Source organism: Poromitra crassiceps (genome assembly GCF_964638095.1).
Source record: "Poromitra crassiceps genome assembly, chromosome: 8".
In the NCBI taxonomy this organism is placed as follows: Eukaryota; Metazoa; Chordata; class Actinopteri; order Beryciformes; family Melamphaidae; genus Poromitra; species Poromitra crassiceps.
Window position 1 is genome coordinate 43,326,507 of NC_139629.1, and position 13,793 is coordinate 43,340,299.

At 43.2% G+C, this 13,793-nt stretch overlaps 1 protein-coding gene across 3 annotated transcripts in view; it reads left to right on the plus strand.

Annotated features, from left to right (window-relative positions):
* The window catches only part of LOC310781067 (TOX high mobility group box family member 2-like), a 44,668-nt gene that overhangs the window by 26,883 nt on the left and 3,992 nt on the right, over positions 1-13,793 (plus strand). For 2 of the 3 annotated variants that reach the window (XM_083641607.1, XM_083641608.1), the window contains exons 3-5: positions 1,422-1,523; positions 7,595-7,825; positions 11,547-11,627. In XM_083641607.1, coding sequence (XP_083497733.1) covers positions 1,422-1,523; positions 7,595-7,825; positions 11,547-11,627 — 414 coding nt within the window. The remainder of the gene's footprint in view (positions 1-1,421; positions 1,524-7,594; positions 7,826-11,546; positions 11,628-13,793) is intronic. The other variant, XM_083641609.1, reaches the window with a different exon arrangement.

The window sequence follows — 13,793 nt, forward strand, 5'->3', positions numbered from 1 at the left end:
AGACCTCATCACAGGGACATTTCATCTCCAAAACAAACAATAGGAAAAGATGAATGCATCCAAATCCATTTTTTATTTGAACTTTTAGATGTTTCCTCTTTCTGCTTTGGGGGCCTGTTTTGTAGAGATACAGTCTTAGACATTGTGTTTAGTAGTAGTATTAATATTGATAGAGCCGTGTCTATGAAGCCACACAATCACAAAAAAAAAACATGTATTTTTTATGTACCTACCTGGACCAAATATAAGCATTTTGCCTTTTTCCCCTCCTAAATTGCACAGCGTAATGCCGAGCTACAGCAACCCACTGGGGCCAATTAGGATGCCAGCAGAGCCAGGAAGTGCGTAGCAGATGCTTTTGCCACTATTTATTAAAATCCAATCTGCGGGGGCCTCCCTCCAACAGCTCGTTAAACCGGCGTTAATCTAATTAGCTCTCACTTGCCACTGTTTTCACCACATTACCAATACAAGGGCCTCCACTCTGCAATTTAGCCTGATTAAGTAGGTCCAAAGCTGCGAGGCACGGCTTGCAGGGAGGAGGTCCTCAGAGCTGTCATTCATTTTACACACTGAGTATTTCAGCTATAGCTTTAGGCTTGAGTTAAGAATTAAGAAGTATCTGCTTTGGGAATATTGGGTTGAAATGAAACCCACCTTGCCAGCTCAGTAGTGCAAGTCTACTACACGTCTGCAGGAGAACGCTAAGTCGACATCATTCCACATGATAGAAACGTTGTGTATTGGCCGTGGCACGCCACCACAACTGGAGACAAATTCTGTAATGGCCTCTTTCGGGGTCTATGCAATTCCCACTGATATTATTCCTTGTCTTGTAGATCATGACCATGAATCTACACTTCCGGTTCATTATTGTTCGGGCCGAGGCTGTATTTTTATTTGATGAGTGCTGCTCTCTGGACCGGCGCCTGGTTCTACTCAGCAATCTGTGCCGCGGCTTTGACACGCAGTGCTGCTCATTGCTTACAGATGGGCAGTATGACATGGAGCTGTGATGGCTTCCAGATGAGAGAAGTACAGTATATGTTTTAAGCCTTCATGGTATAGTACAGTAGATGTTTGAAGCCTTCATGGTATATATAATGGTATATATATATATATATATATATATATATATATATATATATATATATATATATATATATATATATATATATATATATATATAATATGTAGGTAGGTGATGGGAATACTGAAAGCCACCACTCACTCAGGGGTGATTGGAAAAAAATACTTTTTTGGTGCAAAGAAATCACTCAGATCTATTAATGATCACACTGTAAAATATTGAGCCAATATCAGCATTTTAGATTATTTTTTTTGTCTTTTCTTTCTGTGCTACACAATTCTCACGACCCTACTGTATAAATCCATGAAAGTGTATTTATTTTGCATTTCAGCTACAGCCTGGACAGACACGCTTAGTTTGGAGAAGCCTGCATCATTCAAATCTCAACCAGCTTTGTTTACATTCTCATCATGCCTGCCAGTGCCGACATTTTGTAAGTCAACACAGACTGGACAGTGTTATGTATATACTGTACAGGTGCATTTCTGTCATGCTAGGCACAAAGCTAATCAGAATCTAAATAACGCTTCAATGCATGTCAAGAAAAATCTTAAATGTAAGCTCAAGCTCCTACCCTAATTATGGAAACATAACAAAGACTTGCGCTGACTTTTTCCTCAAAAGATTTATTTTCTTTCTCCACTCCACAGCCAGTAAGCTCGATGCCAAATTAGAATGTAAGACAAACTGGACAGGATTGAAAGCATGTTGCGTTTTCAATAAATCCCTGTGATGTTTCCTGTGGCAGCTTGAAACAATACAGGAAGAAAACATTGGTAGTATTTAATTTGGGATGACCACATTTCATTTTCTATCTCCACTGTGCAGCCTAGTGAGTTTGCAGCTCGCGGAAAAGCATGTGCCACAAATATTTTTGTGTTTGTCGTAGTACACAATTTTCGGGAGGCCACTTTTTGCCCGAGGCTTCGGCTTCGGTTTCAGCGAGCGGTGATGAGAATGACAGAAAAGTTATTTATGGAACCTTGAAATTACATTATTCTCACTGCTGTTCTGACCACGCCCATTTATCTATTTATACACCCACAAAGGCTTAGAGTGTGTAACAGCTGCACTAAGCACAGCAGCGCTCCTCTCCAGTGTGCTGGTGTGGAGAGGTGCAGGCCTGTGTGCTGAAGAGCTCTATTTCAATATGCTATTGCTATATAGACATTTTGGAAAAATAACATTATTATTACATTAATGATCATTAAAAAAATTAAAGTACCCCCAGTCAGTATCCAATCTGTAAAAGTGCTATCATTTTGTAGCCAAGGCCTTACTGTACTCAACAAAGCCATGGTTTTAATAATTTTTTCGGAGTAGGTGGCACTTCTTTTAGTTGGTGGATGAGATCATTTTTTGCGTTGAAGCTGTGTTTTTACAACTGGTCTAATTTGTAAAATCTGTAAAAGATCTAAACCACTTTGATTGGTCACCATAAGGTGTTGATGTCCGACTGCTACTGTGAAAACAAACTTGATATCTGACACACAAGCACACTGTGCCTTTGCTCATGAAGTTTGACCAAAGCTGAAGGACAATTGCAGTTTTGATTCCTAGAATGAGTGCGTCATAATAACCGTTATTCAGGCCTCAAGCATCACATAAAAAATTCATGTTCTATGAGGTTTGGATTCGACATTTGGGCTTCTTTAGGAAGGAAAAGCCATGTATGTCTAATGTGAGCTTCAGCCTTATTTCGTTTTTCACTGCAAAACAATAACGTAAAGTGATGATGGCGTCTTCTGTGGCTGCTTCCACGCTAGCTCTGCTAACACGCTAGCTGTGCTAACACGCTAGCTGTGCTAACACGCTAGCTGTGCTAACACGGTGAAGGTCAAGGCTCTTTCTATTTATTTTTTTAATTGCCTATTTCACATTTGTTTGACTTTAGATCCAGGGAACATCCTGGTCTAAACTTTAGAGCTGGATATTCACATTGACATGTGGTTTACAGTGCCATGTACATGATGTGCTTTCATTGCATCTACATCACCTCTCCTAGTTTTTCCTGCTTGTTTTTTTATGCATAAATTATGCATAAATATTTATATTATTATTATTATTACATATTTTTTTGATGCATATATCCCACCCTCTTCCACACTGTACCCTGCTTTATTGTCTAAATTCCATCATGTCTCTTAAACTCTATAGGTCTCTCTGCCACGGTGCCTGTCCATCTTATCCTTATCCATCCTCTCCTCTCTACATCACTCTACATCCCTTCCTCCTTTTATCTATTCTCTCTACATCAACTCTCTCTCTCTCTCTCTCTCTCCATCTCACTCTCTCCTTTTCCTCTCTCTATCCCTTCCATATTCTCTCTCTCTCTCTCTCTCTCTCTCTCTCTCTCTCTCTCTGTGTTTGTCTCCTCTCTGCTGTTTTGATAGTGACGCAGTTATCAGGCTGTCAATTCTAATCTTGTCTTGCCAGTGCACAGTGCTATCCATTCAGAAATAGCTACCCCCTCCTCCCTATCTGTCTCCCCACCTCCCCCACCCCCTCTATCTCTCTCTCCCTCTCTCTCTCTCTCTCTCTCTCTCTCTCCCTCTCTCTCTCTCTCCCTCTCTCTCTCTGACAGCAGTAACACTGATGGGATGAGCAGAGGCTGACACTATAGTTCTTTTTTTTTTGCTGGCAAACTGGAAAGATGTGCACAAAATATGTTTTGGCTGCACTGGTTTTTTACTGGTGTCTGTCTTACCTAGCATCAGCCTTGTGACTGTTTTTGGCTGTTTGCCTGGCGGTCTTTAAAGGGACAATCCACCCTAAAATACTTGAACAACTGATACAAAATAGCCTTGCACTCCTGGGTCCATGTTGTTGTTTGGTGGTGCATTTTTCTTATTCTCATCTTTGATAGAGTAATTGGCCAAACAAAGACAACGTAGCTACAGTGGTGAAAAATGTTCAACTATCTAAAACATCAACAGTAAATGTCAAGTTTTGGTGTCAGTCCCTCAGAATCAAAGAGCAAATTGCTTCTCTCTAGATTGATCACTTTGCACAGACCATCATACAGGGAGAAATCCATTGTAGCAGAGGCAGAAAGACCAATTTCTCCACTGGCAGCAGACTCAATAGACCAGAATGCAATGCATGCAGCCACAACACATGGTGCAACTCTCATGTCATTTTGTAGGCGGCTGCTGGCGGCACATGTTCCCGCCCCCTAGGGGGAAAAAACAAGCCTCTTGTATAGAAAAAAGTATAGAAAAATAACAGAATCAATCTCGTTTATTAATGACCACAAAACACCATGACATGACAATATATTACAACTTGGCCGGCCACACAATGCGCAAGATACATCGGAAATTTTGGATTTTGGAGCGTATCTGATCTGACTTAATGAAATGTGTATATCACAGCAGACTGGACTACTGCATTGGCCTTGGCGGAGGTCTACGCTCTCGACAACATCCAATATCAAGCTCACTTTACTCACATGCAGATGGAGGATAATAAGGAGAGAGAGAGGCAGGCAGTTTGATTTGATGGGAGGGGTGCAGAGGAGCGTGATTTCTCAAAAATCTGATGTTTTTATTGGTTCTAAAATTTATATTTACAGCTACTACCGCAGCATGAGGTCACCGGGAAAGATGGCCTACTCCCTTTTCCAGGAAGTAGAAGTAATGGGAGTTCATATAGGGATTTTAAATGACTTTCAATCACACCTATTCTCAGGGGAGGGGTTGCCAAAAGGCATTCTGGGAAACGTATGAAATCTCTTAATTGAAGTCGAGGTAGATGAAACGGGTTGAGGTGTTAATTACATTACAAATAAGACTTGAACATCACATTGAACCTCACAGACTGATAATAGACCCATTTCACGGGGGCCATTTTGTGTCGAAAAGGCAGGGTAAACACAGGTGCAAGCAACACACTAATGAGGGTTTCGAAAATTCCAATCATTGGAAGTTGGAAACCCTCATTAGTGTTTTGCTTGCACCTGTGTTTACCCTGCCTTTTTGGCACAAAATGGCCCCCGTGAACTGGGTCTATTATACCGTATAACAGAGTGGGAGTATCAGACACAGCAGTATTAACACAGAAGTATTATGCGGCGAGCAGAGGTTTTCTTTCATTTAAGGACGTACACTTCAGAGGCTTTGTTGAGTGATGATGTCCGTTCATTTTTCATTCTTTTCCGTGTGTCGTTTGCGTTTCATTGATATTCGCTCCTCCTCCTCCTCTGTCCGTCCTGTAAGTTTCACAAACATGAATCTTGCCGGTGTGAAGCGCTGAAAGAGAAAGAGAAGAATGTGCCCTTTTTGTCCTGCTTGGCTGTGTGCCGCCGTGTGTCATCACCTCTTTTCACTCTATGAATACATGTGATGTTTCCTGGAGATTATTTCACCTTTTTTATTTTTTTACAGTGTCATTCATTCCATTAGCTCTATCTTGATTTGATTCTACTCTCACTTCAAAGGCGCTGGAACAGATTGTTTTTGTTTTTTTATGAAACCATGCACACATACACAAAAAATAATAATAATAATTTTAATATTACCTGTAAGCTGTGAAATAGACAAGCAATCATTTCATTTTACGCTGAATAGGAACATCCATTCATTTCCGCACGCCACAAAAGCTATTTTGAAGTTTTCTGTAGCTGCCAAATGTGCTCCTGGACCTTGAATTTTGATGAGTTAATTTCATGCTGTGTGGAAATACAGCGTGTTGTTTGGCTGCGAATGCTTTGCTGAAACAATGCAATTTTCAAAGGCAATCATTTCCTGTTTTCAAATTGACAGTTACAGGGACAGACGTGGCTGTTGCTTAATCCCATGATAAGTATGCATTAGATGGATTTGTGAACGTCTTTAAATGTCCTCAACTTCCTGTTTGATACTCGCGCCGGGACAATTCTTCTTCGTGGTTTTTGTTCTCGCCCCACCTGCTGTGTTTTTAACACCAAAACACAGGATCAGTGGATTTTGAAACGATTCAAAGCCGTTTTAAATGTCTCAAATGGTTGAAATACGAGCTTGGCCTCGGGCCGTGCATCTCTCACTGTAACATAACATTTGAGTGACTCTCTCCATAACCCTCAACTGTAAACTGTGCACATAAACATCCTTCATTCTACACAATACCTTTGTATATCATTATATATTCAACATGTCATTATATCTTCTGTTATTACACTCTTATTGATGGAAATTGGATTGTTTTTTTCCTGCCTTTATGGAAACCAAGAAATCAGGTTAACTGATGTTCCATTGATACTAATGGCAACATCAAGCCGTCACTCCTCCCTCGCCATCCTCCATTAGCTACATCTCCTTCCCTCTCCCTCTCTCTCTTTCCCTCTCTCTCTCTCTCTCTCTCTTTCCCTCTCCCTCTCTCTCCCTCTCTCTCTCTCTCTCTCCTTCCCTCTCCCTCTCTCTCCTTCCCTCTCTCTCTCTCTTTCCCTCTCTCTCTCTCTCTCCTTCCCTCTCCCTCTCTCTCTCCTTCCCTCTCCCTCTCTCTCTCCTTCCCTCTCTCTCTCTCTCTCCCTGCTCCCTCTCTCTAATGGTTGATGTGTTCTCTCACCAAGGAAGGCAATTTCCATATAGAATCACAACCAGGATCAGGTGACCTGGATTTGACTCCCCGTCATGGAAAATGAAAATGTATTCATGTGTATTGGAGCTAGTACATCACACAGATGTGAGCCGTTTTCTTCCTGAAAATGTCGTGAGGTTGCAGTGTGTTGTTATTATTATTAACAGCCCAGTTAGGTAAAAAAATAAATATAGATTTATACATATTTTTTTAATCCTATTTTTAAAGTTTATTCGGAAAGTGCACCCTTTGTGATCTACTATGTGAGGCACAAAATAAAGACTGAACCGTTGAACGCATAAAATATTCCATGAATCCAGTGATTTAACATCTGATAAAGTGGTACCAATGTGAAACCATGTGGAACCGCTGCCAATGAGATTGTAATTAGGCCAGGTCTGCCTCCCCATGCCGTCTCTGGGCAGCCTGTCCGCACCCCCCCCCCCCCCCCCCCCCACCCTCCACCAGCACCAGCACCACCACCCCGGAGGCTAACCTGGCTGACTGACGTCCTGTTAGTCTCCATTCAGCCATGTCCGTAAATTGATCTGTTTTCTCTTCTCAGAACAAGCCGTGGCTTCTCTTCGCAGAATCCCTCCTTCCTCTCACTCTCCGTCGTCCTTTCAATGTTCTAGTTCTTCTAGGCCATTTTATCGACGTTAAGCTCGATGTGGTGGACTAGTTTCATCCGAGGTTTTTCATACGAGTTTGACCTTGCAAAAGTCGAGTGTGTCTTATTATACTTATCCTGATAGTGTTGAGCGTGCCATCAAGCCCTTTCTAAAACAAATTCAGAAATAGATTACCGTACACATTATACACCGTACGCTCTACATTCCTTGGATAGTAGCACTGGATGTTTTGAACCTATAAAAGTTGCTTTCACCAATCGATCTATGTCTAACTACTTGTCTGCCTCTGCCCCTCGTCCCCTCTTCCTCCCTCCAGATAAGCGGGGAGAAGCGGGCCTCCTCGGAGATGATGAAGCCCAAACCCAAGCCCCAGAAGAAGAAGAAGAAGAAGGACCCCAACGAGCCCCAGAAGCCCGTGTCGGCCTACGCTCTGTTCTTCAGAGACACCCAGGCAGCCATCAAGGGCCAGAACCCCAACGCCACCTTCGGGGACGTCTCCAAGATCGTGGCCTCCATGTGGGACAGCCTAGGGGAGGAACAGAAACAGGTACCCACACACACACACACACACACACACACACACACACACACAGAATACACCACACACCACAGTTAAAACAGCATGGTTGTGATGCAGGTCTGGAAGGTCTGAAACAGTAGAGTTTGGGAATCGCACAAAAAGTCTGGAGAAGTATGGAAAAATGTATTTGTTAATTCCTCGTCGTTTTAATTGATACGTTTGTCAATTGATACTTTTAACACACACACACACACACACACACACATGGTGCAATTTGGACACGCGACACATATCATTAGTATTCATATACTTTGAATGGGGCGGGCGAATAGCACTCTGTGTGACAGCGGGGTGAACGGGCACTGCACTACTAGATATATGATGTAGACGAACAAATGTGAAAAGTACGTAAATCTCTAGGTACATTTTCCATGTTAGAACATAGGCACATGTTCATTGCTGAGGGTTTTTTAATGACATACGCTACAGTATGTTAATCTGACTCCCAATTGCATTATACACGCGCGCGCCAACACATACCTGCACCGTAGGCGTGCACATTCTCATGCCACCAGTAGAGGGAGCGCGTGCTCCAGCGGCCGTGCGTGCCGTGCAGCCGTTCCTCCTCGGCATTATGTGCTGTGTAATTACCAGAACATTGCTGTGAGATAGAGCTCACCTTAATGAGCTGGTTCTTCTCTTTCTAAAGATAATCCATTCGTTTATCCCCGCTCCCTTGGCTCTCATTAAAATGATTTTCCCTCTAAATTTAATTCTAGACCAGGAGAGGAGAGGAGGAGCGCTCCTGTGCAACAGCAGCAGCAGCAGCAGCCATGAAACAATCCAAGACTAAGAAAGTTGGCTGTTTTACAGACAGGGAATGGTCAATGTGGGGAAAGTACTACTGTACATGTAGGAAGGCTAGCACTCCTACAGTATGCACTATGTAAATGCACACATACCCACATGCTAGTACACCTCCACAAGATACACACAGATATACTGTATAAACACATACAAACCCTCATTAGCTTGTTTCCAACTGTCACAATGCAAAGCGAAAAAGCAGCAGATCTCTCCGGTGTGTTTGAATCCACAGTTTGCACTGCAGTGTCCATCAAATCCACACACACACACACACAAAAATACTTTCCCAAACAATGCACGCTCGGAAAGCCTTTTTCGAAAAACCTTTTCCTCTCCCAAAACAAAAGTGATGGTTCGTTCGCCGGGCCGTAGTGAGCCAGGTATTAGTCCACACCTCCTGTGCTCCATCAGCCTCCACAGCTGATGCCTCTACACACCATGTATCTTCTACTACTACACCATGTATCTTCATTGGCCCTCTGACAAGCAGGGATGTGTGAACTTCTCATTTCCCCTCTCTTTATTTATATCGCTTGCCTGCTATTTTGATCCTGCCTAGAATACAGAATTAGTGATTTTCCCCCTCCTCCACCACCTCCTCCACCACCTCCTCCTCCACCACCACCTCCACCACCACCACTACCGCCTCGTCCTTGGATTTAGCTCAAGGGCATCTGGGCTGTCCAGGAAGAGCAGGCTATTGTTTTTGTTTCTATTTAACGTCATCTCCAACTCAGCCGTAATGGGCAGGAAATGCAAATGCTGATGGACTTCTAAAGGGAGGTCATGATGTTTGCCTTATGCAGAAGATTCAACTCTAATGGAATCATGGCTGTTACCTACCATTGGTATTATTGCGCCTCCTTTTTATTGCATGGACAATGCTATTCTGATGCATTTGCAAAATTTCACATAATGTTGCGCATTAGTAGCACAAGATTCTCCAGACAATTCATCCTGGTGTGGAGCAACAGTGCCACAGCAGTGCACCAAGCATGTAAAAATAATAATATACTGTATATGTTTATGTTAATGTATATATGTATATGTCTATATGTATTTGTGTGTGTTTGTACAGTATGTCTCAAAGGGGGGGGGCGGGTTAGTTGGATAACTATTCTACTATCCATATGTGTGCAAAAAAAAGTTTACAAAAGCACGCACATCCAAACATGGTGAAGACTAGAGGTGCTGGACAGAATTACATGTATAATGTGAAAAACTGAAAAATAGAGTCTAGAGCAACGTCACATGGTGGTATACCAATAAATGTTCATGGGAGCATTATCTAGTGTGCGGGCTATATTATTCGACTATTCATAACTGTAACACCTATTTTGTAGTACAATGTGTTTTCAAATTTCTGTTCAATATTGCTTGAAAATCCAATAAAAGTACAAAAGTACATGGGGGAAATATACATGTGTAATATACATATACATACATACTATAGTATAGAACATATAGGACACTACTGTAATAAGTATAAGACCGTGTGAGTTCAAAAGTTCAAATGAACTACTTTTGGGTTATAGGCCTCAGACACACAATGTACTCCATATACACACACTCACATATGTATTGGGTTAGGGTTAACCTGTTTATATGTATATATACAGTGTATATATATATATATATATATACACTGTATATGTATATATATATATATATATACGTACTGTATATATATATATATATACACACACACACACACACACACACGCACACACACACACACACACTATATATATATGCATATATATGCAAGTATATATATACTGCAAGTATATATATATACAGTATATATATATATACACTGTGTGTATATATATATACACACTGTGTGTGTGTATATATATACACAGTATATATATATATATACACTGTGTGTACACACTGTACACTGTGTGTATATATATACACAGTATATATAAACAGAATATAAATTACAGTCTACCCACTTCTCCAGGGACCACTACACCACTGCTAATGGGCATGTGTGCGCACACATATACGCATACACATTCAAAAACATTCTTTATGCATGCACACATGCACAAACACACACACACACACACACACTCAAACACTCAGCTCATGCACACACACACACGCACCCGCGCGCATGCACACACACACGCACACACACGCACAGCAGCAGCAGCAGTTACCAACAACACAGGTTCGTACATCACTGTAACAATATTGAAGGCCATTTCAAACAAAACTCATACGCAGGCAAGGATTGCATCCTAATGTACCAAATAGCACCAACCATTGTAGTGTATCGCTAATGTCAGTACGCTGATAGGAGTGGAGTTATTGTGGAGCTAAAAGTAGAGCGAGAGACACAGAGAGACAGAGAGAGAGAGAGAGAGAGAGTTCCAGTTCATTTCTCTAGGTGGATTGGAATGGAAATGATGTGTTGCTACAATAGAGGGAGACACATTGAGATGAGGGAGTATTAGTGCCGTGATGAGGAAATGGAGGTGTTCTGTACCATTGGCTCTGATGGAAAGGGAAACATTGTGTGTGTGTGTGCGTGTGTGTGTGTGTGTGTGTGTGTGTGTGTGTGTGTGTGTGTGCACGTGTGTGTGTGTGTGTGTGTGTGTGTGCACGTGTGTGTGTGTGTGTGTGTGCACGTGCGTGTGTGTGCGTGTGTGAGCGCGCGTGTGCGTGTGTGCCTGCGTGCGTGCGTATATATGGGGGGTTATCCGAGAAAGTGTTTGAGAGAGAAAAACCAGGATGTGTATTTGTGTGTTTGCGTGTGTGCTGATAGAGAGAGAGAGAGAGAGAGAGAGAGAGAGATGTGCGTCTGCACGTTTACGAGTGTGTCACCTCTCCTCTCACCTGAAGCCTGTTGTTTTGATCCTCTTCACAGGCCTACAAGAGGAAAACCGAGGCGGCCAAGAAGGAGTACCTGAAAGCCTTGGCCGCGTACCGAGCCAGTCTGGTTTCCAAGGTAACGCTTATGACACGACAACGCAGGGCCTGGCTAACACTGATGATGGATTGGATGGAAAATCCCTGCTAATGGGCGGGGTGGGGCTTCCTTGGGATGTGGAGGGGCGGTGGGGTGGGGAGGGTTCTGATGCAACAAGAGCAGAGACCATATTTGGAACAATACCTGATTTCCATAGGGGGTTGGGGATCGGGGGTCGGTATGGTGATATAGGGTTGGGGGAGGGGTCAGGCAATTCTAGCCCTCAAGCACGCGCCCATAACATGTGTGGATTGGAGGGAGGGAGAGGACAGGATTGCTCTCTCATCATGTGCCATGTATGTGCCATGTATGCCACTGGCGATTGGATTCTGGGTTGTCTATATAGCATTAGGAAACACTAGCTGAAATGCACCTCACACCAACAGACTGTTTCTCAGCACCTGTGTGCCACGTATTATGTTATCGATCGGCCGCCTCGTAGCTCATCACCTCTAACAAGAAGCGCATCCGAATCAACGCACGCCGTTTCCACTTCTGACACCTCGCTGCTAATTCAGATCTATGACGTGCGTTTGGGCCCAATGAGTGATGGCTTCTTGTATCTGCCGACGTGGTAGCATGAGGCGAGGCGAGGGCGAGGGGGAGGGGCCGCCAGGCGAGGGGAAGGGGCTGCGGCTCGCATTGTTTAGTGCCGTCTCGTATTAACGACGCACAATGTAGCGCGGCCGAGATTCCTTTTGTCATTCCATTTGTTCTGCAGGCAAACAGCCTCATTTCCCTTCCTGGGGTCGTGCGTGTGCGTGTGCGTGTGTGTCTGTGCGTGTGTGTGCGTGCGTGTGTGCGTGTGTGTGTGTGCGCGTGTGTGTGTGCATGTATGCGTGTGTGTGTGTGCGTGTGCATGTGTGTGTGTGTGTGTGTGTGCACGTGTGTGCGTGCATGGCCCCTCTCCCATTCCCATCCATCTGTCAAGGTGTCTATTGATCATTACCTCAGCAGCTCTATTCATACAAATGGGCTCCATTACCTTCTAATCAACACTGATGGCTGGAGATGAGCAATCTGACAGCTCATCATAGCGCCTGGAGAGGGCGGGGCGGGGCGGGGCGAGGTGGGGCGGGGTGGGGTGAGGTGGGGCGGGGTGGGGGCGCAGGGAATTTGTGGGTGCTGCACCTGCCCAGAGTGATACTGCCCAGAATGAGAAGGGGTCAAGTTTGGGTGAGACTCGGTTATCAAGTTTGGTGCTTCTATGTTTCATAGTTTTTTCCCCCTCCTCATCCTTTTCCATCATACTGATGGATTCTGAGCTCGTCAGGTGTCTCACTATAGAGCTATTTACGTCTGGCTTGCGTAGGTGTGCAGCTCTCCAATAGAGTCCTATATGGCCGATAGACGCCAACCGACACCCAAAGCGTGTCTTTTTCAACACCTCGATCGCCCACGCGGTAATGAGACATAACGGTAAAAAAAAAGATGAAAGATGTAAATGAAAAAGATCTAAACTCATGTCTATCTCGTCCCGTTTTGATGCTACCTTGAGCTTAGCTTGGCTTTAGCATTTATACTCTTCCTCAGCCGGCTGCCTGCCTACAGTACATGATGCGCCGCTGTAGAAAGTAGTGACAACATACAGAGTGAGAGTTGTCAGCTCATTGATAAACTGAAAATTAAATATATCAAATTAAGTGTTTTTTGTGTTGGTCCGTTGGCTCGCACCCGAGCAAGCAAGATGTCAGGCATTCTGTAGTGAAGAAATTGATTATATTTTGGTCGCAATCCATTCAGTATGATGGAGAAATAGGGTCCAGGTGGAAAAAGAATGAAGTTCTGTTGGAAGTGTAATGGGTATTGCTATTAAGGTACAAGGGGGACATTTGTTGTGATCAAAGCTTTATTTTATTTATTTATTCATTTGCACACATTAAAAATCAAGAACAGAAAGAAAGATACAAGTGTATGAACTATGAAAATGTTGTGCAGGTAAGAAGCAATAAACCCTATTGGGCTTATCCGAGGTCTCTTACCTCAGAAAGAAGAAAGCTTGAATGATAAATGATTATTGATGGGTTGTTGTGATAAGGGCGGAGTGAGATTACCATGTCGCTAATTGAGAGCTACTTATCTTATCTTATTATCTACTTATAGCTGCTTATCTTATTAAAATTATTGGGTAGTGAATTGAAATGA